Source organism: Peromyscus californicus, unplaced genomic scaffold (genome assembly GCF_007827085.1).
Source record: "Peromyscus californicus insignis strain IS unplaced genomic scaffold, ASM782708v3 Scaffold_20__1_contigs__length_68692818, whole genome shotgun sequence".
NCBI classification, from domain to species: Eukaryota; Metazoa; Chordata; class Mammalia; order Rodentia; family Cricetidae; genus Peromyscus; species Peromyscus californicus.
The window spans coordinates 25,550,114-25,577,701 of NW_026294503.1; the positions used below are offsets into that span (position 1 = coordinate 25,550,114).

The following is a 27,588-nucleotide window of genomic DNA, read 5'->3' on the forward strand; positions in this document are numbered from 1 at the left end:
TGGTTGCTTGGAGAGACAAGGAGGGCAAGCCTAGACTTTGATGTTTGTTTCTAGTACTAGTGAAGACTTAGAGTTCATGAATGACTTTCAGCTTGACTTCCCAAACCCTCAGAGCTAGGCCTCAGGGAAGTGTATTCTTCTCCAGTGCATACCTTGGGCTGCAGCCACAGCACGCCTGTGGTTAGGGAAGGCCCTATTTAGAACAGTTGGTCCAGAACTGGGTCACTTACCATTTCCCCTCACTAACCTGGTTGCTGGTCTGGAATGGCACTTGGGTTGGTCTATTGATCATAACCAGGTGGACGCAGACATACCACCATAAAGAACTGCTTCCCCCATCTGCTGCTGCTTTTCAACCTGTGGCCTAGAAAATTATACTGAGCAAATAGGTGTGACTCAAACCTAGACAGTGTTGGAACTGAATGGGAAAGAAAATCTCATGCTCCCCCGCTGTCATAAGGACACCATATTGCCATGCTTACCACCTACAGTTTTAGCCACAACCTGGAGTCATTCCTCCTTGAGAGTCCAGCTCCATAAAAGCAGCTTACTCGTCTCCTCTCCTGTCAGCTGTCCCTTCTTCTGCTCTGGCCTTCCACATTCAGGACAACTGGCATCGAGGGCTACTGTTTGACCTTCATACTTCCATAATTGTTCCTGCCTCAGCCATCATCTTCCTCTCATTAAAGTCTCATGAATTTTGTTTGAAGTTGGGATTCATTCTAGCACTAAGTCACCCATTTCTGCTTCAATGCTTTTTCAGCGCTTCAAAGCAGAGAATAGTAATAGTTATTGCTGTTGGTGCATTTTAACATTGAGTAACAGATGACGTGTCTAATGAATAGCGTGGCTGCTGAGATTGCATAATTATAGGTTTGTCTGACTTCAGAAAAACTATAAGCAGGCCAGCTTCATCCACTTAGAGACTTCTCCAATTATGTAAGCATCAGAGTATTTCAATCTCAAATGGAGCCCTCTTCCAGTGATTATATTATTCTTTGTTTTCCTGGAGTTTGCCCCTGAGTAGGAAAACAAACAAACAAAACAGAAACTGTCTCCCAGGGATGGTTGTTTTGCGACTCTTTCTTTACCGAGTCACGCTTGGTATTAGGTAGTACAGGCTGTAGTCGTTCTGCATGGTGTTAGGAATAGCACAGAGCAGCATTGTTGGGTAGATTTATAGAACAACCTGATGCTGGCCTACTTACAGACAGCTATGGTTTTATAATGCAAAGCAGGGATTATCTGTGCCCTCTGGACTTGGCTTGCTGGGGTGGAGGTGGGGGGACATATTTCAGCTAGTTATTGTCCTAACTTCTTGGAACAATTTCTTAATTAATGTGCCAGGTGACAGGTTTCCCAGAGGCCTTGAGTTCTCCCCACGAGGCTTCTCAATGTGTACATTGGCTTGGAAGTCAATGTGCATGTATTTCATGTAGGTTCATTGAGTTACTGAAAGAAAGGGCTGAGTCTAATGCATAATTGTTCATAGGATGACATATTGAAGAAGTTTCAATATTCCCAGCCTTCCCAGGCCATGTTTGGTCAGAGGAGAGCAATTAGGTATATGGGTAATAAAAATTATTTCTAACTGTGAGTGCTGCTTAGAAGCGCCTCTGCACTGGTTTCTTTGTAGGAGTCTAGTTCCCCCTGACCATTTCTCTGGATTCTTTTTGTCACCTGGCAGGTGATTTTAGCAGCTTCTTCTCTCTGTGTGCTTGTTGCAGGTGCTCTTGGACTAGTGCATCCCGGACTTCCGAATGGCTGCACTTGGCTGGCGGTCTCCATTCAGTGGGTGACTTGTGTGTTGTCGTAGCCCTTCAAACTACCTGTGAGGATGGGAAGATACTTTCCCCATGTTAAAACTTAGTGGACTTCTAACCCCAGGGGAAGCATCCTTTTTCTTATCCACTTTTTCTATTTGAGGAATTTAGAAAGAGCCTTCCAGGATCAGGACCACTAAGCCTCTGAGTCAATTTCCCAGTGACCTACTTAATACTGTGCTAAGGGACTGGCTGGAAACTGAACTGAAGCTCACAGGTTGTCTTAAATCCTTGTAAAGGAGCTGGAGTCTTTCTCATATTAAATTTCTGTTTTGTTCAAGAGAGTAGCATCTATGTTTTGCCATTAGAGAGCCTGATTTGGAAGTTCGGTTCTCCTGCTTGGTACCAATAACTTTGAACAAGTTATTTTAGCTTTCTTCTGCATAAAAGGCAAGTAAAAACTACCCATCTCTTTGATGGGTCTGGTAGTATGGGCCTGTAATATGCTGGGGTCCAAGGCAGGAAGATCCCTAGTTCAAGGCCCATTTGGGCTACAGATTGAATTCAGGACCAGTCTGGGCAATTTAAAAGGGCCAGGGCTGTAGCTCAGTGATAGAATTCTTGTCTCATAAGTGTGAGGCTCTGAGTTTAATCCCTCGTATTGAAAAATCAAAACAACAACAACGGAACAACCGGCCACCTGTTTGAGCGCTGCTGGAAGGTGTGACAAGTACAGTTTGCCGGTATATAGTGCCGGTTCGTAAGGAGGCGTTCGTTCACTGTTCTGTCATACTTACAGCTGTTCTGTCGCTGTAAGTATGTGGTCTGTTTCCATACTTTGTCACCTGCCCAGCCTCTCTAGTGGCAGTCCTGCAGGTAGGGGTACAATTAATCTCTCCTCTCTTGGATTATCTTTCTAAGAATTTTGACATCTTTGTGTGAGTCTGCCTTCCATCCCCACCCAGTATTGGTGTATTCATTTTTTTCTGATGGAAAGGAAATCACACAGAAAATAGAATAGACAAATGAGTATATAACATATGTTTTTCTTTCTTTTAATTCAATAGAATATCAGGTAGGAAATTTCCAGATTTAGGAAGTATAGAAGAAAGATGAATTCTGCAACTTTTTGTTAGGTCTCAGGAACACTAACACACCATTCTTGTCCTTGGAAAAATGAGAAAAATGGGGATAAGAAAGGCACAATTACTTATGGTGCCAAAATATGAAGTGTAGGTGTTAAATTAAGCAAATAGTTTCTTCTAGGTTGGTATAATTTCAGAACAGATGGGATTTGAGCTCAACTCTTGAAGGATGTGCAGATGAAGTTTGATGGGGACACTTAGGAAGGGCTTTGTGAAAATATGTATGTGTGTGCGTGAGTGCATGCTGTGTCCTCATCTTCCTGAGTGCTGGGCTTACCTACATGTGCCACCATACCTGGCTAAGTGGGACAATTTTTAAAAGATGTATTTTATTTTTAATTATGTATATATGGCGTAGGGTGTTGAGGGGAAGGAGAGCTTATGTGCATGTGAGTGCAAGTACCCAAGGAAGCCAGACAGGGTATCAGATGAAGCTGGAGTTACAGGCAGTTGTGAGAGCTGGGAACTGAACTCAGATCCACTGTAAGAGCTGTATGTACTCAGCATGTCTGAGCCATCTCTCTAGCCCCTAGTGGGGGAAATTTGATGGTGGAAATATATGTTGTGGGATCCAGTGGCAATCCATATCTTCTGGGTGGTGGGTCTCTTTTCCTTCTCCAGTCTGCTCCCAGTAGTAGACATCAAAGCCCAAGCAAGGAAGTGTGACCAACCTACAGGTAGCCTCAGCTGAGGCTAGAACCCAGAGACTGTCTGGAGGAGCTGATAACCACTGGGGAAGAACAGTGTAGCCTGAGGGGAGGGAACTGAAAAGGGATGAAGACAGTGCACTATCTGAGATCCTGAGAACTGGAGATGAAGCTGGAATGGTGCTTTCTCTTGGTGTGCTGCAGAAGGGCGGCGAGAGGCCAGAGCCCAGAACGGAGTGTTTCTGCAGTCCACTGTGTTTTCTTAATTCTTAGTCCTCTTTTGTAATAGTAACATAACTGATCTGTGTCTATGTCAGATGCAGCAGGCTAGGGAAGGCATAGAAATTTGTCTTGTTCCACAAGAGGACAGAGACTAGGAAAGAACGGCAAGATGTTACATGAAAAAGGCAGAGAACCCCTCCCCCAAATCACTGCCAGTCCCTGGAAAGTTCTGGAAAGGGAGAGACATACAACTAGGCAAAGCTGATTGTTGAGGGGATTTTGAAGAAAAATGCAGTACTTTTACAAATTAGCCCTTTGGATGATTATGTTGTTTGGACTTTTTCCAGATGTGGCATTTGAGGTGAACAATAATAATCACAACTTCTTTTTCTCTTTCAGCTGAAGTGAGTAGTGAATACAGTATGGACAGGGCCATGGTTGAATTTGCTAAAATGGATCGAGAACTAAGCCATTACGTTAAGGCTGTCCAGTCTACGATAAATCATGTAAGTCTCTTCCACTTCCCTGAGTATTTGCTTATGGCTCTCTGATCTAGAAATGGAAAGAAAATCAAAATTCTTTTCTACCCTTGATAGCTCCTTGTCCTTACTAAAGCAGCTGTTGATCAGAATGCTCATGCAGCAGGAATCTGAGATATGTCTCAGCTGGGCACCTAGGCTAATTAGTATATGGAATGCATTTTAGATCGTCTCGCATTTTTTTTCTTAAAAGTTCTACGTAAGTCCCTTCAAATGTGAGCAGATTTTCATTAAAGTGCTGAAAGTGTGTATAGCTTGTTTCTAGTCAGATCTGCTTAAGCATAACTTGGACCAGGTTTAGTTACTCATTCTCTACCTTTAACTAATATGCATCTCTTGCAAATTTTTTAGAATCAGATAATATGGAAACATTTAGAGGAAGTTTAAAAATAAAGTAAGTTGGCATTTCAGTTGTTCCAGAGGCCAAACTTATCTCTGGTGACTCCAGCTGTCACAGGAACAGCACTAGGCAGTTAAGGTGGGAAGGTGGCAACATCCTCTTTAGTAGTGCTGTGTTGAGTAAGAAGTGAGCAATAAGGTTGCAGTAATGCTTCTGAGAAACCCTCTGTCTCTGAGCCACGGAAACTCCCTGTCCAAGTGACTTCAGACACCTGTGTAACAGGGTGCCTTGCACTTCTGGTTTCTCTATTTGCCTTTTCTTCTTATGGCTATGGGAAAATTCCAAAGAGCAAGTATTTAGCAAGACCAGCTACTATGCAGATAAAGATAAAATTTTATATGTTGTCTATTACTTAAGCCACTGAAATGAGCATTAAACATAGATTTTTCCCCCGTTTTTGTATGGCTAGTCTTTGGTGTAATATAACTGCAGTTAAGAATAATTACTTATAACTAAATAATAACTCATTCAAATTGTAAAAGTCTAGTGTTTTTGGCTATTGTGACTTAGGTCTAGTCCTCTGACTAAGTTTTTTGTTTGTTTGTTTTTTGTTTTGTTTTGTTTTCCGAGGCAGGATTTCTCTGTGTAGCCCTAGTTATCCTGGAACTTCCTCTGTAGACCAGGCTGGCCTCGAACTCAGAGATCTGCCTGCCTCTGCCTCCTGAGTGCTGGCCACCACCACCAGCTAAAGATTTATTTATTTATGTATTTTTTGTATATTTACCTGTATGCCAGAAGAGGGCATCAGATCCCATTTTAGATAACTGTGAGCTGCCATGTGGTTGCTGAGAAATTGAACTCAAGACCTCTGAGAGCGCAGCCAGAGCTCTTAACCACTGAACCATCTCTAGCTTTCGGAATAATTTTTTGATAGGAAAATATGAAAATACATTTTGGTGGCATCATATTTGGAAATGGGTAATAAAGCAGCAGGCCAGAAAGCACTAGAACAGAACATTTATTTATTTATTTATTTGTTTATTCTTCCTCCTCCTGCTGCTTCTCCTTCTCCTGCTCCTCCTCTTCCTCCCCCTCCTCTTCTTCTTTCCTTCCTTACTTGCCCCTGGAGACAGGGTCTCCCTAGGTCAGTCTCATAGCCTCAGTCCTCAGCGAGGATTATAGGCATTTGCTACCACACTCAGCTCGACCAAGGTTTTTAATTCTGGTTGAGTTCTAGCACCGGCCAGGTAGTTGCTACTGTTTTTTGTTTTGTTTTGTTTTTTCTTCACATATCTGGAGCAGGCCTGGGACACCAGGATTGTTCTTTTGTTTTGTTTTATTTTTTATGATTCTATTACTAATTTGTACCCACAGTTGAAAACTACTGATAAGAACTCCACTGACTTTAAATAATATGGTATGTTTGCTACTAAAGATCAGAGTCAGGCCTGTTATAAGGCTCAACTTTGCTTTGACCTGTATTCTCTATGGGTGTTATTGATAACTACCTTTAGTTGTTGTGTATGCAAGCATCTCTCTGTGGCCTGTAGTACTGACAGGCAAACCAAGATGTTGGAGTCAAAGAATTTAGTTTTTCCCCCTTAAGTTTTAAGATTCACAGATACTTGATGTACTGTTAAAAAAAATATACCTCTTCAAGTTCTCTCAACCCCTTCAAGTACTCTTCATTGTTGTTTTGAGACAGAGTCTTGCTGTCTCTCACTGGCTGGCCTGGAACTCAGTGCCTCTGCCTCTTGAGTGTTGGGAATAAAGGCATACACCACCACACCTGGCCTCAAGTACTCTTAGAGAAAAAAATTAAACATCAAGAGAACCCCACAACGCACATGCGTTCAGTAGTTAACTGCATTTCTGTCATCTGGGTGGACGTCCCACCCCATTACCTCACACTTTGAGTTTTCTTCTGCTTTTTGGTCATCACCTCACTGTGGATGGATTGAATGGATTTAGAGATTCTGATGCTTGTTACAAGGTTCCTGGGCTTTTGCGGAGGAGAAAACTGTTTCTTTTCCTTTTCTGGCCAAATTACATTGTGTATGCAAGTGTCATACAAGCCCACAGTAGTCACAACCTGTAAAGGCTTCTGAGACATACAATCAGAGACTCAGTGTGCATGCCTGGGATTTTGAGGGAAATGTTTTGGTACAACGTTCCACACTTAAAGGTATGGGATTGGTGTTTTGTGGCTTGTGCAGAGGTGTAAAGAATGAGTAGCCTCTGGGGAATGGCCAGGGCAGCCCAGCATTTAGAAATAGCAGCAGGCTAGGGATGGGAAGGGAGATAGTTCTCTCACTTCCTTAGTTATCATCCTTGGTCAAGAAAGTTACTCTTGGAACCTTATGATCTTCTGCTTTCATAGTACTGTTAGATGAACCCCATTAGATGATGTATATCAGCATAGTTGGGCATCCATAGCACTCGACAGGGCTATCAGATACTGTATTACTGCACACCCAGATTTCTAAACAGAACACCTTGGAAAGGTGGAACATACACTTTCTAAAACATAAGTACTTTGTTTTCTTCACTGCATGTTTGGATACTTTTCACAATCTTGACCTACTTTAAAACTAAAGAGAGGTGCAAGATAAGCTCGTTAGGTTAACATGTTAAGTGTTCATGATCTCTAAAATGAAGTTGTAAGTCAGGTTGGTAAGAAATACAATAGCTGATGGGAAACCTTGAGTCCCATCTAACCACCTTCTGTCATGAACTTTTGAAGATGTAGTACTTCCACTTAGGCGCTCGTTCCAAATGCGATCCATGGTCTTTCTGTGCATGGAATTTTACATAGTCACAGAAAGGTTTTAAAGAAGACATTACTTCACTCACTAAAGTACTTATCATTTAAACAGACAGCTTTCTTCTACTCTCCCCTTAGAATGTAGAGCTCATGCATCTTCTTAAATGTTTGGGAAGTTTACTGTGGAACCTTAACTATCTAGATTAACTTTCCAGTAATTCCCTGGGAAGTCCCATTAGCAGTTAGCAGAAGCTCTCAGGTTGCCTCCCTCTGTCCTTTGAAAAAATGGGACTACTATATCCCCTAAGTCTGAGGTTTAATTAGGAATCAGTATTCATTTCAGTGGTCTAACCCGAAAGGGAAAGAAGGACCTTGTTTTAGCTAGTTTGTAGAGGGAATGCTATGTAGTGAGTACTACAAAAATGACCAGTTTCTAAAACATTAATAAAAACTTTCAGGATGAGTGGGTTTTAGGCCTGTGAGCTATTTGGATGGGTACTTTTCAGTCATGAGAGCACACATGTTATAAGCGTGTTGTGGAAGGTATGAAATGGTACACTGATAAGATACCTAAGTGATATAGGTACTTCCTTTATTACAGCTAACTGCCCTGGAAAAACCTAACTCCCACCTTGTGTGGAGACAGAGTGATGTTCTTAACAGTAGATCTCAGTGGCCCTGCCATCCCTCCCTTGCTTTCTGAGGTAGTACACTGAATGGACTCCATTGGCTGTCTTTTCCTCCTGAAAGTCTAATGAGTCAATTGTACTGCACACCTATATACCAAGCACTTGTCGATTCAGGACATCAGAAGTCAGAGAGCAAGAACCACATGACCTTAACCTCCATCTGAAGACTAGAACAGAATTCACACATTTACCAGAGAGCAATAGTTGTCATTTAGTTACTATCACTGTGTGTGCATTGTGGGCAATTTAATGACTCCAGGCATAGTATCTTTGATAGATGGTTAGAAGGGAAGTTTCTGATAAGAGTCAAATGACTCTTAATATGGAGAGTGAAAGATAGTTAACTTCTGAATGTGACTTTTGTCATAAGTGGGAGCATCTTATTTATGATGCTCTTTAATTTTTCATTTATTTATTTAATTGAGATAGTCTCATTAGCCCCGGACATTTGAACTTGCAACTTGTGGCATTAAAAATGTGTACCACTGTGCCCAGATTTATGGGATGGTGGGGATTGAACTCAGCACTTCTTCATGCATGCTAGGCCACCACTCTACTAATCAAGCTACGTACACCAGCTCCCACTTCTGATAGTGTTTATGTATTTTTTAAGATGTATGTATTTTTTATTTGTGTGTATATGTGTATGCCTATGTGAGTTTATGTGTACCACATGCATGCAGGTGCCCATGTAGGCCAAAAGAGGGCATCACATGCCCTGGAACTGGAGTAAACTGGTGGTTGTAAACTGCCCGGTAGGACCAGAACCTGGGTTCTCTGCAAGAACAGTAAGTACTCTTAACCGTCACTGGCCATCTCTTCAGTTCCTTCTGGTGGTCTTCATGCCCAAGATTAGAGTGCCTTGATCATTCCAAATTCTTAATTTCAGAAAAACAAACGAAAATGCCTATACTCATAGGTAAGAACCTGAAGTACAGTGGTGGCATAACCTGCCGGAGCTTGGTCAGTGATTGAGTTGCTAGCGGATTTTTGAGTGTTGATTCCCCATGCCAGGTACTCTGCCTGGTGATGCACACCATGGCAGTAGCAGATTTATGAATAGTTTTATTACTGATGATTCTATTTTTCAAGTAGAGGTTATTCCTGAAATTAGACTATTGAATAAATCTAGTGGTAGTCATGTGTGCTTCTCATTGTATTATTAGTGTTTGCACCCACACCTATAATTGGCCTATGGCCTTTAGATTGGTGAAGGTAGATGAGGAAGATGAGTACCAGGCAACAAAAATGCCTTGGGCCACTTACTGTGCCTGGATGAGCTCAAGACAGCTTGCAGTTGGTGTTTTCATTCTACCACGTGGGTCCCAGGGATTGAACTCAGGTCATCAGGCTTGGCAGCAAGCACCTTCACCCTCAGCCATCTTGGTGGCCCTTACAAACTTTTTAATGATCTTAATTCTGATGTTGAAAATGAAAGGGAACCTTAAAGCTAAATGACAGATGACTTAACTGGTTTGTATTAGTCCCATAAATTGTCAGTCACGAGTGCTGAAATACATTATCTCGTATAGTCATGGAGCTTTTGGGAAGTAATGGGGTTTGAGATCCGTTTGGACATATACTTTTAGAGCAAACTCCAGCTCTTGGAAGCAGCGTCAGACTTCACCTGTGCGGCTTGCTTCGCTGTGTTAGGTGGTTGGAAACCCAGAGCCCGTGTATTTTCTTCACGTTCCACAAAACTCCGTTCTGTCCTCCTTACATTATGTAAGACTTAAGCATTGAAGTCGGATTGCAGTCCCACAGCTGTTTTTGTTTTAAGGCAGTGTTTTATAACGTTGTCACGGAAGGCCTGCGGAGACTGAAGGCTTTACTTCCTAACTGGACCAGTTAGGTGCCGCACTGGCTCTCTGCTGTTTACCGCCGATCAAGTCTCTTTTGCTCCCTGTGGTTTGTATTTGATATGCTAACCTGAAACGTTATCTGCCTTTCATAGTTAATGTGTTGAGAGTTAAAAGAGTAGAAATGCACTTCATACACAGTGTTGAAAACCAGGTGTGATAAAGCTGGGTCAAAGTATAGTTTACCTCAGCCCTGTCATTATGCCATGAATTTCGGCCGTTTCTGACGTGTCGCTTCCTCGTGCCCTCTCACCCTTCACCCTCCATCAACTGGTGGCTTAGGGTTTTTTGTTTGGTCATTTTGTTTTTTCTTCTTTTCTGTTTTTGTTTTGTTTTGAAACAGGGTTTGTTTCTCTATGTAACCCTGACTGTCCTGGAACTTGCTCTGTAGACCAAGCTGGCCTCGAACCCAGAGATCTGCCTGCCTCTGTCTCCCTGGCACTGAGATTAAAGGTGTGCACCACCACATCAACCTCTTTTTTTGTTTTTAAGTTAACTTAATATGTACTTCCTTAACATGCAGCCCTATAGGTAATCCTACCCCTCCGCCCCCCACCCCCCCCCACTCTACCCCCACTCCCCACCCCTGTACAGATAGGAACTCCCTATGTAGATTTGCTGGGCTGGAACTCACTATGTACATCAGACTGGCCTTGAACTCACAGATTTACCTGATTCTGCCTCTCAAGTACTAGAATTAAAGGCATTCACCACCATGCCCAGCCCCTGTAGGTAATCTTACCATTTTAGTGAAACCAAATTTGAGCAGAGTCGCTCACTTAGAAAGCTAATACCTTATTTTCCAGTATCTGAAGGAAGTTCTAGGCCAGAGGATGTGACTGCTAGGTGTGATTATCTACTGAGCTCATGTTCAAATACACCTCACTCTTGTACACATCCTGAGCCGTTTACTAAAGGAAGGGAAAGTATCTTGGGGCTCTAAAGCCTAAGGACAAGAGTCCTGAGCATGGGAAAGCTAGGCAGTGGACTAGCAAGGTTAGATGACAGCAGAGAGGAGCAGGTAAGAAGCTGTTGGGGGCGGTGGTGGCGCACGCCTTTAATCCCAGCACTTGGGAGGCAGAGGCAGACGGATCTTTGTGAGTTCGAGGCCAGCCTGGTCTACAGAGTGAGTTCCAGGAAAGGCGCTAAGCTACACAGAGAAACCCTGTCTCGAAAAACAAAACAAAACAAACAAACAAACAAAACCCAACAAAACAAAACCAAAAAACAAAGAAGCTGTTGGACCCAACGGCCAAGCCCCGGGAGCCCACCCTCTTGTCTCCTTACTGTGTCCCACACCGAACACCCCAGAACCAGAATGGGATTCAGCCTCTCAACAGCTCACTTCAGAAGCTTATGGATAAGTCCAATCATATGCAATCTTTTCTTCTGCAGGAACATTGCCTTGAAGTGATGTTTCAAAGGCCCCCCACCCCCACCTTTGGGAATTGACTTGTCAGCCACTGGTGATCCCTGGTTTTTATTTTGGCCCTTTAGAGCTCCCTCTCCAGTTGTCTTACAGTTGCACTTGTGTTTGGTACTTGTCTTCTACATGGAGTTAGGCTTGTATATATAGTTCACTGATGAGATGCTCTGTAGGAAAGACTCTAGATAGGTCTTCTAGTTATCAAGTCATATGGCCATTAGAGGTGAACATTCTTACACTGAGATTTATTTTCATAGTCTACAGAAATCCGTCTTAGTGCCTGTTAGGTATTAAGTGTTGAATTTTAATCAGAATTATAAAATACTTAACACTCTAGTAGACTTGTGCCTCCAGTGCAGTATTTTCAAAAGTTTACTCCGTAATAGGAATTAATCAGGATGTGAATAAGTATAATAGGAGAATAGGATTTTGTGGTCAAGTAAGCGTGGGGAATGCTTGATGAAAGAATTTCCTTAAATACTCCAAAGCCTCTAATGTGCTTTTATGCAATGTGATTCTCCAGAGGAAAAAAATATTTAGAAATTTCCTAAACTGAGCTAATTAGAAAACAGCTTGGGGAAGGGCTGACATTCCACAGAATCTATTTTGTTAAATGCTACTATAGCCACAGCCTCCTAATTTTTTTTGTAAGTTAAAACGTGTGTATGAGTGTTTTGCCTGAATTGATGTATGTGAACCACATATATCAATGTGCAGTGCCCATGAGGTCAGAAGAGGGTATTGGATCCTCTAGAAGTGGAGTTGCGGATGGTTGTGAACTCCACCTACCATATGGATTCTGGGAACGGAACCCGGACCCTCTGTAAGAGCATTGAGTGCTCGGACCTGCTGGGCCGTCTCTTCACCCCATTAGCTTCTTGGTTTGATAAGGAAGTTAAGGGCTAGATCTAGTGGTCTATCGAGAGGTTTTGCATGGCCCAGGGAGCTGGGAGGTGGGCCGAGGAACACCAAATTCCCTACAGGAGGTGGCCTCAGTGATTATCCTGTGAAGTGAGAGAAAAGGGCCAGGCTTTGGGGGGAAGTGACACATTGTTCCACCGGTGAGAGGGAGGGAGGAAAGTTCCTTGGCTGCCCTGAAACTAGCCTCGAACTCAAAGAGGCGCCACCACCATCCGCTGGCTGAAGGGAGGAAAGGTTTGAAAGATGTTCAGACTGTGTGGCTGTCAGAGTGTCTGCTGGCAACAAACATGGGGAGAAGGAAAGGAGGGAGACATGGCGGCAGAGGAAGGGAGGGCGGGGGTTACAGAGCAGGCGGGGGGGCGGGGGGGGGGCCGGGATGTGACCTCACTGGCTCCTCACTGGGTAGTGCTGTGGGGGAGATTGTAGAACCTTAAGAGTGAGGCTGGGGTGGTGAGTGTGCATGACTAGGAGGCGGTCAGGATGTAACCAGCGACCTCACTCTCCCTCTGCAGAGCAGGGGGCCACTCCCACCCCCCCTGCCTTGCCTTCCCCACCATGATGGACCGTATCCCCTGAACTAAAGACTGGAATATTGTTTCTCCCGTCACTTCTTGTCAGGAATTTGGTCATTGTGACAAGAAAGGTCCAATATAGGGTTATCAAATGGGCAGGGGAAGCGGACAGACCTTTGAACAACCAGGGTTCCCACAAACTCCAGTCAAGCACTGGGGTACCCGTGTGATACTGAAAACCTTAGTCTCAGTAGCAGTGGGTAACCCTGAACTACTTAACAAGCAGGAGTGGGTTTTTTGTTGTTGTTGGTTTTTTTTTTTTTTTTTTTTTGGTTTTTCGAGACAAGGTTTCTCTGTGTAATTTTGGTGCCTGTCCTGGATCTTGCTCTGTAGACCAGGCTGGCCTCGAACTCACAGAGATCCGCCTGGCTCTGCCTCCCAAGTGCTGGATTTAAAGGCATGCGCCACTGCCACCTCTGGTGCAGGAGTGTTCTTTAAGATAGCAATCTCTTTGTTGCTTTGACATTGGATGTAGTCTGTCTGACATCCATAACTTTTGACATTGTAGCATGAATTTGTCTTCTGTAAAATTCACATTTAAGACCTGCATGATTAAGTTACAAGAAGCAAAATCCACAGAAGAACCTCTTGTTTTGAGTAGGTTTACAAGTTTACGTTGGGTGGTGTTCCTAGTTATCATGGGGTGCATGCAGCCTGTGGACCACAGGCTGGACACACCTGGACCTACATACAGCATAGATGACCACTTTGATCTCTTTCCAGCCTCATCTTTTCTCTAGAGTTGACACGAACTAAGCTTGGGATTCCGGCTTCCCCACCATCTGGCAGTGGTTGTGAGTGGGAAACAGGGAGAGAGGCAGGCAGAGCAATTGACCCGGGAGTCACCAAATGTTCAGGTTCACTGTAAAATGAATACATACTCACCTTGGGAGTTGAAAGCAGTTGTCTATTGAGCTCATAATTAAGTTGTTCAGATAGTAATCATGATATACTTCAACTAATAAAGACACAAAAGCCTATTGATTTGTCCCCAAGACAGCTACAAAATCATTTGAACAGTTATCTAGTTTGAGAGAAATGATAAAAACACACCCAGGGAGTTTGGAATAAGGACACACTTAGTAAATTCTGCTCATGTACACTTTGACCTTGAGCCTCAGTTTCTACCGAGTCTGGGGACAGCAGTAGAGGTCACAGTTCTGGGAAGGATGACAGGTGATACCCCAAAAGCCCCTGAAACTCTCTGTCACACTGTCACCAGGTTGTGCAGGAAATTCCATAGAGAAGAGTCATCATCTCCCTTGGCCAGATTTAGACAGCATCCCGAAGGGAATTCTAGCTCACATGTGGAGACTGCAGTGGGCGGTGTGAAACTGTTCTTTCCCTCTCTGTGGAAGGAATTTCTCCAGAAATTGGAGTGGAGAGCTGGCTGGGGTAGTACTTACTGGTCTTGTCAATGTTGTGACCTGGACAGATTCAGTAGAAACCAGTGAGCCCCACGGCAGTGAGCAACACTGCAGTGAACTGCATGGCAGTGAGCAGCATGGCAGTGAGCAACACTGCAGTGAGCTGCATGGCAGTGAGCAGCAGCATGGCAGTGAGCTGCATGGCAGTGAGCAGCAGCATGGCAGTGAGCCCCACGGCAGTGAACAGCATGGCAGTGAGCAGCAGAATGGCAGTGAGCAGCAGCATGGCAGTGAGCAGCAGCATAGCAGTGAGCAGCATGGCAGTGAGCAGTGTGGCAGTGAGTTGCATGGCAGTGAGCAGTAGCATGGCAGTGAGCAGCAGCATGGCAGTGAGCAGCATGGCAGTGAGCAGCATGGCAGTGAGCAGCAGCATGGCAGTGAGCAGCAGCATGGCAGTGAGCCTCACGGCAGTGAGCAGCACAGCAGTGAGCAGCAGCATAGCAGTGAGCAGCATGGCAGTGAGCAGCAACATGGCAGTGAGCTGCATGGCATCTGGACAGTTGAAGTTCCCTGCTAGTAACTGCACTTATTTTGTTCAGAACAGTCAGGGTCAGCTAGTGTATAGTGATGGGGCTTCTTCTGAAGTAAGCACCAGATAATTAAGTAAGCAAGATTTCTAGTTCAAGAATAACATGTGGTGTTTTCTTAGGTATTTTATGTAAGTAGCAGAAATGAAACCCTGCATATGTTTCTCTGTATATAATAGATTATTGAATTATCCTATTTATTGATCTGTATGCCACATCTTTAAATCTTATTTACTTCATTCAGCATACCTATTGAAAAGCTGTTGATCTCTTTGGTAGTGGTATTATATTGGCCAGAACAATGTATAGGATTGTGTATTTATTTATTTATTGTTTATGTAAATGTTACTTACGTATCATGTGTCAGATGTATTTCAGCTAGAATATCCATAAGCCATTAACAAGCAAGAGACTAATAGGAAGAGTGTAGGATGATGTTACAGTCCCAGGCCCTGGCGAGTTTGCAGTTCCCGTGGCACAGCAAAGCCTGCTTTGGGAAGTGGAGCCGCTGCTCAGCAAACCCACTGCAAGTCTGGAGAGGGCTTCTCTCTGTTGCTCTCAGAACATTGAGCTTCTGGCAAAGGTGGCACTTGCGTTCTTTTGTTTCATGACCAACCTGATCAACTAAAGCACTAGATATTTTTGCATTTCATTTCTTTTGGGGTAGAATAATACAGCCAGTTATGAATGGTTTTAAAAATTATTTCTTTTTTCTTTTCTTTGCTTCTTAAAATAATTATTTAATTATGTTTGACAAGAAAGTGCTAGTTCGAAAGGCCTGATCAGTGTTCTTGCAATTGGAAACAGTAACCAGAAGAAGTTGAATGTGGCTGCACACACAAATGATTCCCAGACATCTGGACACACTTGCTCTTTCCCTTCCCCTCAGCTGGCACCTGTGAGTTCTCACATGCATTCAAGCCTGCCTTCCGGTGGCCTCCGTCACCTGTGGTTCTTGGAATGCTGTTGATACTGAGAAGCAAGCCTACTGACCTTATGGGTCACCCCCTGTCACCCTAAAGTTGAGTTTAGCCCTTGATGGGAAACAGAGGCCTAAAGTGTCCCATAAAATACTACATGGGACCTCAGAGTGGACTGAATCCTAAGTGCACTCAGAGAATCCTCTCCTTACAAAGTCAGAAAATGAATTTGATATGTAAGGCGTAATTAATCCATGGTTTTCGAAATGCCAAAAACATCATCTGCTTATTTCTTTCTTGGCAGAAACTCTTGATATACTCCTTGGAACACCTGTAAATAATACGATAGGGTAAAATATGACATGATGAAATTAGAACATGTCATACTGTATTTTCCGAACAACAGTGAAATTACTCAATCAGAACATGAACTTGGAGTGCTTTCCTCTCCACCGTACTGTCACACATGATGCTGTTATTTAGTAAGTCTTTGTCTTGGTGAGCATTGTAGTTGCTGCGTTCTCTTCTGCACATGTCCACTGAAGAGCGAGCTGTGTGACCTTCAGCAAGTTTCTTAGACTTCATGCTCAGCTTAGCAGTACCTGTCCTCGCCTATCTGATAGTGCTATCTTGATGTCTGGGATGAGACAGCGTGTGAAAGTTCTTGGGGGTGAAAGTGTGTCTGACTGCTCTGCCTGTTAACTCTCACCGCACCCCCACTTTCTTTGATTTCTGAGCACAAAGCATCCTGCACACTAGGCAGCACTGCCTGAGCTGCAGCTCCAGTCCTTAACTTCCATCTGCCCTGTGCTGATTTAAGTTAGCGTACTTCCTCTTCTCAGCCACCTAAGCCCGGATAGATGACAGCAGATCGTTTTCCTCATCCTTGTTTTCCTACCTCATGGCTTAAGCAGAAAGGAAAATGTGTGAGCCCCGCATTCACTTCTTGCCTCCCGTGCTGCTGTCTTCTTGGTAAAGGCTTATTTCTATCCACCTGCCTACCATGAGAAGTTAGGGGAGAAGCTCTCCAACAGTTAAAAAGTGACTAACGCAGATCAGCTTGCTCAGCCACTGAGTCACTTTATTGTGAAACTCTCCAAGTGAACATCTCTGCATGACAAGGAGAATTAGTGATTAAGTTGAAACAATTTATACTCTGAGCAGATGGTTTTAGTGGCTAGCTCATTGTGAAACAGTAAGGAATTGGAGTTAGTGAAAATTCATAAAGCCATATATAATTAGTCTGAAAATAAGGTCTAGATAAACCACAGTCAGTCACCTTTCTGTCCCTTGCCCCCTTTTGCTGACTAGTTGCTATCTGACTGATAAGGGAGATTGGGCTGGGAAATAAAAACCTGTTCATACCCTAGCCCTGCCAGGCTGTGACTTTGGGCCAGTCTCGCAGCTTCTGCACTTTGGTCTTCTCATTGCTAAGATGGGACAGCAATAGTATTTGTCCTGTGTACCTCAGTGAGCAATTGCACATAAAGGAAAATGTAGATAGATAGATTTGACACCACCCCATCCATACACCCTCACCCCTGCCAAAAACAAGTGAAAGGTGGTTATGTAGCTGTTGGAGATTAAAGACCCATCTGTGATACAGTGCATACATAAATGGGCACAAAGCTGAAGAGCGGAAGACACTTGCTGAGTCTTCTCCAGGGGAGGAAGGGAATTTCTGAGCTCTAGGAGCTGGGAAGAGAGAGACACATCCCAGCATTTGGATTTTTAAAAATGAATCATGGAACACTAGCTCTCACAGAAATAAATTCAGTAGCTGAGTTTCCAGACTAGTCACTTAAGAAACATTTAAGCATAAGTAGTTTATTTTGGTCCAGTTTCTATTAAGAAGTGAAAAAGCCCATTGGTTGTATGGGTATCAGTTTGTGAAAAGTGATGTGGAGGACTTAGCTGAGATCCAGGTGAGAAATACTGAAGTCACTTCCCTGCTTACTTACTGTGTGCCCAAGGCTTGCTTAAGTCAGATCTGTAAATACCAGCTCAGACTTCAGTCCCCTGCCCCGTGAGTAAGAGCTGAAACCGTACTTCTTTACCAGGGAGAAGCCTTTTTGGCTCTTCAGCCTCCAAATGAGCCTGGGAACCTTATGCAGTTAGAAAACGTGGCTCCTCTTGGCTCTGCACCTCAGCAAGGTTAAAGGACTTACCCAGGTCACCTTGTTGCTCTCAAGGAGTAGCATTTAAAGCTTCACTTTTCCTCCTACCTGACTGAAGGCTTTTTTTTTTTCATAATATTCTATATTCAAGATGGATGTAGTTTGTTAAATTCACTTAGGATGTAGCTGTCAGTTGAGAGAAAATAATTTTGTTTAATCTTAGTTATAAAGTATATTTAGAATCTTGCCTATATCTTATAAAACTCCCAGAAGTAAAGGTTTGAGAAGCTTCATCTAAACAAAACATGCCCTTCCACACTGACTTGTCGTGTGTAAAGGAGGGATCCCATTAGTGTTATCTGTTCGAGGAAAAGAATATTGTTATAAGTGTGTAACTTTTATTCTAAAATCAATTAAAGCATTTGTAATTGACTCTTCTAAAACCACTTATGCTTTATTTTGAGGGTAGCAGTGTTGTGGATATAAGAGGATTTTAGGGATTTAAAGTAAAATAGAACTGAGGTGAGACTGACTTTCTCTACTCTCAGTGGGATGCTTTATGTTTGAGTTTATTAAAACATTCAGTCCCTTCCGTAGTAACAGGATCCCTCCAGTGCATGCTGCATAGTATTGGATTTTGTTAACTGAGGCTGAGTTTGCTTTTCCCTTTTGGTACTGGGGATTGAATCCAGGGCCTCACACATGCTATTCATGGGTTCTGTTGTGGGACTATACCCCCACTGCCTGAGAAATTACTTCCTCCTTGTCATGTTATCCTGGAGCCTTGTTCTTGATCTGTTAGGAGCAATAAGGACGGACTCTGTTCATGGAAGAAGGTGGTGATGTAGAATGTGTGTCGTTATGTGGGATGTGTGGAGACTGACTGGCTAGAGGAAAGAACACTTAGTTGAAGTCTGGAGAGCAAGCCCTATTGCTGCTTCTCCACTACTCGGCAATGTGGCCTTCACTTAGTGATGCGTCCTCACAACCCTTTCCTTTTCCCTTGTCTGTATAGAGGATAGTAGCACCTCATAAGGCGATTTCAAGAATTAAATAAAGGTCATGGACTTGAATGTTTTGTGTCTAGTAGACACTGAGAATATAGTAATTGCTTCTGTGGATCTCTGAACCTAAGGATTTTGTGAAATGAAATTTAAAACACAGAAATAAAAAGGCTAGTTTGGGAACTTGTATAGTATCAGGTGACGTTTTGCATTGGCCACTGCCTTGAACACTTCTGGTGTAAAATATAAACAGGGCAAATAGGTTATAGCTAGAGGACCTGGAGGGTGAGGAGGAAGTTGATCATGACATGATAAACGATTTGAGATATTGTTTCACTGTTATCCTTGGCTGGCGTAGAACTTGCTCTGTAGACCAGGCTAGCCATGAACTTACAGAGATCCGCTTGCTTCTGCCTCCTGAGTGCTAGGATTAAAGGTGTGTGCCACCACTAGTTTGGGAACACAGCGGTTTAACAAGGTGGTCTTACAGCATTAGGTAATGAGGCTGAAAACTCTTACCTGAGGCATTTGGGAGAACTGTTTGAGACTTCAGAATGTTTTGGATTTGAAGTACTTGCATACATAGTGAGGCATTTCAGAAATGGGTCCCAGGTCTGGACACAAAATTCATTTGTGTTTCATAGATTCATAAAGATTCACAGGTTGAAGATATGCATTGCTTTAATAAAATTTCTTTGTACCTGTATTTTGACTGTGACCTACTGTATAAAGTTGGTTGTGGCGTTTCCTACTATGGCATCATATTGTTGCTCAAAAGATTCAGATTTGGGAGCATTGGAAAATGAATTTTCGGAATAGGGATGCTTATCCTGTAATACTGCATTTTCTGTTTTGGTTGACACTGTAGTTTCAGCTTATCACTAATCAGGTGTTTACTTCAGAGGTGTTATTTAATAATGAGAACCAAAGTGCATGTGTTATTCTGGAAGGTACTCCATAGGCAATGAAGCACCCAAACTTAGGGCTTGGCTTTATTACTGTTTTAATTTTCCCATAGTATAGCTGTTACTGTATCAAATGTATATTTGATAGCTGGATCAAAGGCAATTTGGTAGAGCTATTATTGGGAAGCAGTTTTGACAAGGAAACTACGTTCATTACCAAGAAGGCAGCTGAGAGCTGCTGAACTGGACTGAACGGAGCACGTGAAGGACAAGTGGCAGGAGAGAACTGTTGGAGCACGAGTCATTCGGGCCTGTTGTCGTTGAGCTGTTGCCTTTGTGAGGCATGGAAGCTGAGGGAAAGGTCGGCCTTTTATTCTTGCATTGTCCTCACCCTGGACTGTAAGTTTGAGGTATGGACCAAATTGAAATCAGACTGAGTGATTGGAAACTGTGTCACTGTAGATGATAATTTATAGATTCAAGAAAAAGTGTCACTTGATACATCATTTTTCTTTCTTTTCCCATTTTAATTAATTTATTTATTTTTCTATTATCAGCTTGATACAGTATAAATTCTTATCCTAATTGTGAAATGTTTCATTGAGGCTTGCCTAGTAATTGAGTAAAACCAAAACTTATTATAAGCCACAGTCATCCTAGGGTCCCCCCTGTTATACAGCCTCCCTGGTTCTGTGGGTTGCAGTCTGATTGTTCTTTGCTTTATATCTAGAATCCACTTATGAGTGAGTACATACCATGTTTGTCTTTCTGGGTTTGGGTTACCTCACTCAGGATGATATTTTCTAGTTCTATCCATTTGCCTGCAAATTTCATGCTGTCATTGTTTTTCTCTGCTGAGTAGTACTCCATTGTGTAGATGTACCACATTTCCTTAATCCATTCTTCAGTTGACGGGCATCTAGGTTGTTTCCAGGTTCTGGCTATTACAAATAGTGCTGCTATGAACATAGTTGAGCATGTATCTTTATGTATGATTGAGCATTCCTTGGGTATATGCCCAAAAGTGGTATGGCTGGGTCTTGAGGTAGATCGATTCCCAATTTTCTGAGAAACCGCCATACTGATTTCCACAGTGGTTGTACAAGTTTGCATTCCCACCAACAGTGGAGGAGTGTTCCCTTTGCTCCGCATCCTCTCCAACATTGACTGCTATTAGTGTTTTTGATTATGGCCATTCTGACAGGTGTAAGGTGGTATCTCAGAGTTGTTTTGATTTGCATTTCTTTGATGATTAAGGATGTTGAGCATTCCTTTAAATGTTTTTCAGTCATTTGTAATTCTTCTTTTGAGAATTCTCTGTTTAGCTCTTTAGTCCTTTTTTTAATTGGATTGTTCAGTATTTTGAAGTCTAGTTTCTTGAGTTCTTTATATACTTTGGAGATCAGTCCTCTGTCAGATGTGGGGTTGGTGAAGGTCTTTTCCCATTCTGTTGGCTGTCTATTTGTCTTATTGACCGTGTCTTTTGCCCTACAAAAGCTTCTCAGTTTCAAGAGGTCCCATTTATTAATTGTTGTACTCAGTGTCTGTGCTACTGGTGTTATATTTAGGAAGTGATCTCTTGTGCCAATGTGTTCAAAAGTACTTCCTACTTTCTCTTCTATTAAGTTTAGTGTAACTGGATTTATGTTGAGGTCTTTGATTCACTTGGACTTGAGTTTTGTGCATTGTGACAGATATGGATCTACTTGCAATCTTTTATATATTGACATCCAGTTATGCCAGCACCATTTGTTGAAGATACTTTCTTTTTTCCATTGTATAGTTTTGGCTTCTTTGTCAAAAATCAGGTGTTCATATGTGCATGGGTTAATGTCAGGGTCTTCAATTTGATTCCATTGGTCTGTATGTTGGTTTTTATGCCAGTACCAAGCTGTTTTTGTTACTATAGCTCTATAGTAGAGCTTGAGGTCAGGGATGGTGATGCCTCCAGAGGTTGCTTTATTATACAGGATTCTTTTAGCTATCCTGGGGCTTTTGTTTTTCCATATGAAGTTGAGTATTTTTCTTTCCAAGTCTGTGAAGAATTGTGTTGGGATTTTGATGGGGATTGCATTGAATCTGTAGATTGCTTTTGGTAAGATTGCCATTTTTACTATGTTAAGCCTACCTATCCATGAGCATGGGAGATCCTTCCATTTCCTGATATCTTCTTCAATTTCTTTCTTTAGAGATTTAAAGTTCTTATCAAACAGGTCCTTCACTTGTTTAGTTGGTGTTATCCCAAGGTATTTTGTATTATTTATATCATTTTTCTTGTCTTTTTAGTTATTCCAGTCTGCTAAGTAGGTTCATCAGTTAGCAACACTAGGAAGAAGAAAAAAGCATTTCCTTTTCTTTTAGGTCATAATAGAAATGGTGTTAGTTCTTTTGGTTAAGACCTTCCAACTTGTGGGGCTGTGGCAGAGATCCATGAGAGGTGAAGAAGATGATCCCATGAGTACTCCCCAGGCGGGCTTCCTGTGATAATCCTCAGAAAGAATAGGCTCTCTTGAGATTGAGCACTGGGCCTTTCTTTCCCCAAGTTTCTGCTTCCTCAGCAGACAGAGCACAAGGTGTGGATCCCTCTCCCACTCTTTCACCTCCTGCACTTCCATGCATCCTCTTACATTGCTCACCCCATGCCCAATGCACACTAGGACATCTCTTACTCCATGCCCCTCCATGTGCACCTCTGACATATTTTACCTTTCCATGTACACTCAGCTGTTTTTCACCCCACATCCCTCCATGCACACTGTTATGGTTCACCTCATGCCCCTTCATGCACTCTGACACAAAGACTGGGCCAAGAGAAACGTACTTGTTTGTTTAGTTTTGAATTGGGGTTTTGTTATGTAGCCCAGACTGGCCTCGAACTCACTACATAGCTGCCTGCCTCAGGCCACCAAGTACTAGGATTACAGGTGTGTGCCTAAGGAACATAAACCTCTTTTCTCATGCTCTTAGTGCTTATTATTAGATTCTAATACAAGATGATTCTTCATCACCAGGTCAACTTCAGTATCACCAGCCACTACTGAGTTACAGAGACTAGAAAAGCTTGTCTAAATATGTATAAGTTTGAGGTCCTCCTGAGTTAAGGCTTTGATTGCTCAAGACATTAAATTTGATGTAATATAGTTGATGGGAAGGGAACATGTTATAGTCTAGTGTATTGAGAGTATAATGAAAAAGAGTTAGGAAATTCATCTTAAAACAGTAATGCTCTAAAAGAAATTATTCTAAAGGGATAGGGAAAGACTAGATATGAAAAAAACAGTGAAATTATTTTATTTCCTTTTCAGAGATTATATTAGTTATTTTTCTCTTTATTGTGACTAATGCCTGTGTGGTGGTTTGAAAGAAAATGGCCCCCAAAGGGAGTGGCATTATTAGGAGGTGTGGCCTTGTTGGAGGAAGTGTGTCACTGGCCCGGAGGTTTGAGGTCTTTTTCTCAGCTTCCTTCAGTGTAACTGTCAGTCAATTTCCTGTTGCTTACAAGATGTAGCACTCTCAGCTCCAGCACCACATCTGCCTGCATGCTGCCATGTTCTCCGCCATGATGATAATGTACTGAACCTCTGAAACTGTAAGCTGCCACCCTCAATTAAACATTTTCTTCCTAAGAGTTGCCGTGGTCATGGCGTCTCTTCACAGCAGTAGTAAACACTAACTGAGACAGCCTGACAGGAAGCAACGTAAGGGAGGAAGGCTTTGTTTGGGCTTACAACTTACGAAGGGATATGATCTGCCATGGTAAAGGAAGACATGGCAGATCATGTGAGGCAGGAAGCTGGGTACGTGTCTGCAGTCAGGAGGCAGAGCAGGCAGGAAGTAAGGTCAGGCTATTAAGCCTCAAGACCTGCCCTCAGTGACCCACTTCCCCAAGGCTCCACCTCCCAAACAGCCCCACTAGCTGGGACCCAAGTGTTCACATACACGATCCTATGGAGAACATTTCACATCCAGACCTCAGCAGGAATGTATTCTCTGATTTGATTTGAGGAAATAGGATGTTTTCTGCAGTAGAAATGGAAGCGCTGGAGGAAGTTATCTAGCACGCTTTGACATCATTGAGGAGCCGAGAACAAGAAAGGGCAGGAGGGACTTTAGTCCTGGATAGGCGTGTGTGCACTGAGTACTGCCAAGGCAATGTCTGTCGAAACCAAGCTGAGAGTCAGGGTGCTTGTTCAAAGGTCTCCTTAGTCATGTTCTTAGAATATTTCATTTGATAAACAGTACCTGGCTTATCATTTTAAGACTAGAAGAGTTTTTGAAATCACCGATGAGTCTAACTTATATATAACATGTTTGTCTGTGACTACCCTGTGGGTTTAAAGCTGCCTCTTAAGAATGCCGCAATACCTACATCAGAAGTTCACGATGACAGTGAAAAACAGAGGCGAAAGCACAGTTCTCTGTAAATGCTGAGATGTCTTAAGTAAATCCCCTTGAGCAGGCTCTCAGGAATTTCTACAGTGTAGGCTGCACTTAGAACAGCGGTTCTCAGCCTGGGGGTTGAACGACCCTTTCACAGGGGTCACCTAAGGCCATCAGAAAACACAGATATTTATATAATGATTCATAATGGTAGCAAAATTGCAGTTATGAAGTAGCAACGAAAATAATTGTATGGTTGGGGGTCACCACAACATGAGGAACTGTATTAAAGGGTCACAGCACTAGGAAGGTTGAGGATCACTGGTTTAGAGGCTGGGAGGAAAGAGAGGGACAGGAAAGGACTGATTCTTTGTTCCCAGCTACTCCTCTTCAAAGGTCCCACCATAATCTGTGGACATTTGTCTCAGTCCATTTAAGACGCTCTAACAAAGTGTCATGAGCAACTCCTGCATAGCAAATGGGTGGCGTGCAGTTCTGGAGACTGGAACTCTAAGCTCCAGACACCAGCAGTCCAGTGTCTGGTGAGAGCCCACTTTGTTCAGGCTCTGTTGATAATATGGAAAGGACAGGCAGGCTCCTGAGGGCTCCTTTTATAAGGGCACCAATCTGATCGTGCTGCAGTGCTCTGCCTTCTTTAGCACACCACCTTCCAGAGGTGGAGGATAGAGTATCAGCTCACAGCCACAGAAGTCACAAACGGCCAGAATTTGGCAACAGCAGTTCCTTGTCATGCTGGAATCTCCACTTATTTCCCCTTGTTAGTTGGCCTTCTTTGTCTCATATAAATAAGGCGTGTGATAGTAAAACGACAGCGTTTTGTGGTGCCTTCTGTCTGAAAGGCCTTATGAAGTGCTGCATATTCTTCCACGTATATCCGTCCTCACCTCAGAGTACAGTAGACAGAAGGGCAAGCTCTCTGGTGCAGATGAGAAGCCCAAGGCTGACAGTTACCTGCACCTCCCAGGGTAACACACCTAATGCCACATTCAAAGGTTGTGATCTGGGTCTTTATGTCACCTGTCTGTATTGATTACTGTTACTTTCCTAAATTCCATTCCTTTAAGTTTTATGACACATCTGATTTTTGTTGTTGGCTTCTGGCCACTCCTTTGGACCCACTTCAGGGGTTCTAGCGCATCTTTCCAGACCTTCAATTCTTAGTATTCCTCCTTATTCTTAGTCTCTTATATTTCTGATTTTTAAGCTAGTTCACCCCCCTCCGCTCCCGCTTTCACGATTTTACATCTCCCACGGCAAGCTTGTTTTCTCTAGCAGCCCAAGGGATCTTGGGACATTTAAAAAATTGCCTGCCTGCCTTTCCCACAGTTTTTCTTCTTGATGATTCCGTCTTTCAGCCTGTGTGGTTTGTGCTGCTTACCTCTGTGGTTCTGTTTACTATCCTTTTAGGCTAGTGCTTGGGATGCACTCACTCTGCTTCCCCCAGCAGGTGCCTGTTTGGAGTGTTCTTTCTCTTTCAGACAACTCTTTCTCACGCTTCATGTTGAGTTTGGTCTTTACCTCCTTAATATCATCTGATCTCTCTGGACCGAAGGGATTTCCCTGTATACTTTCTGAACACCGTTTCATCGTTTGTAGCTGGAACCTAGTGTTTTCTTCAAAACCACCTCTTAGATGTATTCATTTCCACCTCATTGAGCATATAATTTTCCAAAACCAAATTTTAAATATTTTCCTTCCAAATTACCCATTTCTCAGATTTTCACATCAATTTAATCAAGGGAAACACCAGAGTTGTCCAGTTTCACAGCCCATATCTAGACTATCAACAAAGTAATTTCTGCCTTTCCTCGAGACATAATTATTTCTCTCTTTTCAAATACACGATTGGACTCTGACCACCCTACTGTTGGCACCCTAAACCACACAACCATCATTCTTTGCTCAGATACCTGTAGCAGCCTACTGTCCCCTTCTGTCACCTCTTTCCTAAAAGCAGCTCTGCTCACTCCTCTGCTCCCCAGTAAAGGCTAACGGGTGTCATCCTCTGCTGTGCCCCTCACTCTGACCTCAGTTCCTATCTGTGTATATAGCCACTCAGACCACAGGCTCACCACTCCCACTTCTTCAGATCCCTGTGAGCATTATATTGAAGCCATCTGACCATCCATCACACAAGAGCTTACCTGTTCCCACCTTGTTTAGTGTACTGTTCTTCCACTCAGCCCAAGTACAAACTCCGCCAGGGCAGGCACTTGGTCTCTCCATTGTATCCCCAGCATTTTGAGCAGGTATGGCCCCCTACTAGGCTCTTAGGACATAGTTGATCCACAGGGCAAGTTAAGTCCTAACCTCATTGATTTAGCATACCTACCAAAATAAGGACTGTCACCACTGACATTGAGCTCTTGGGGTACTTGCAGTTAGACTGCCCCTTGGTCCTGTCTTCCTGTCCTGAACCAGGTGTTGTTTTAGTGCTTACCTATCCTCCTGTTTGTTTGGGGAGGGTTAAATGGGACAGTCACTCTGACGTGCCTGCATGTCTCAGTACAGTGCAGACAAAAAACGATTAGTTTAAAGCAGCTGCAGTCACTGTTACAGATTTCCATCCTATTGAATGGTAACTGCTTTTTCCTTGTCTACCTACTTCTCTACCAGAGTTTAAGTTGGCTCCATCTTAAACTATTATAATCATGAGAGCAAGGTGATCCTAAGAATACTGTAGTAATAATAATAGAGCAAGTACCAGTTGAGTACCTAGGAAGTACTAGGAAATATTCTCCCAGCCACTGTTTTCCAAAAGAACTTTGTACAGTAATGAAACCATTTTGCACTGCACAGAATGGTTGCTGCTAGCTGTGTGGTTACCGAGCACCTGAAATTGTGGCGGTCCACTGAAAAACTCCAAGTTGAAAGGACCTCATGAGCCTAGTGACTGTACTGCTGGGCTTTGAAGCCTCTGCGTCCTGTTTGTCCACTTTGATTTGATAAGACAACTTTTGAATTGAGGAGAGTTCTGGGTGAGGAAATTGATCTTCTGAGAGATTTACTTGTCCAAGAGTGTTCAGCTTGTCTGAAACTTAAGGGATTTGAAAGCTAAAACTCTAGGGAATCCAGTTCCATGGATTATGCTAGCACCTTTTACGTGTACTGTACCTACGTCTTTCTCAAGAATTGGAGTGTCACAGGCAAAGGCCAAGGTGACATCTATATTCTTGCTACAAAGAATTAATGGTTGTTCTCAAGCGAAATATCACTACCAAGATAAGAAATTTCCCAAACCTAAATGTGTTCTGGAATTAGACAGCTAAGTTTAGCTGCTCACCCTCTGGATGTCTACACTTCTCTGAGGCTTCAATTTGCAAAAACAGTAGCAACAGCAGCAGCTACATGCTACTTTTTAACACATGCTGGCCTTCTTTCATGAAAAGGTCTGCTCTGC

At 43.0% G+C, this 27,588-nt stretch overlaps 1 protein-coding gene across 8 annotated transcripts in view; it reads left to right on the top strand.

The window, feature by feature from the left end:
- The window catches only part of Nsmce2 (NSE2 (MMS21) homolog, SMC5-SMC6 complex SUMO ligase), a 228,301-nt gene that overhangs the window by 41,243 nt on the left and 159,470 nt on the right, over positions 1-27,588 (top strand). For all 8 annotated transcript variants that reach the window (XR_008220493.1, XR_008220494.1, XM_052747878.1 and 5 more), the window contains exon 3: positions 4,177-4,283. Coding sequence is in view for 6 of the 8 variants with exons in the window: in XM_052747878.1 (XP_052603838.1) it covers positions 4,177-4,283 (107 nt within the window). In the remaining 2 variants the exon portion in view is untranslated. The remainder of the gene's footprint in view (positions 1-4,176; positions 4,284-27,588) is intronic.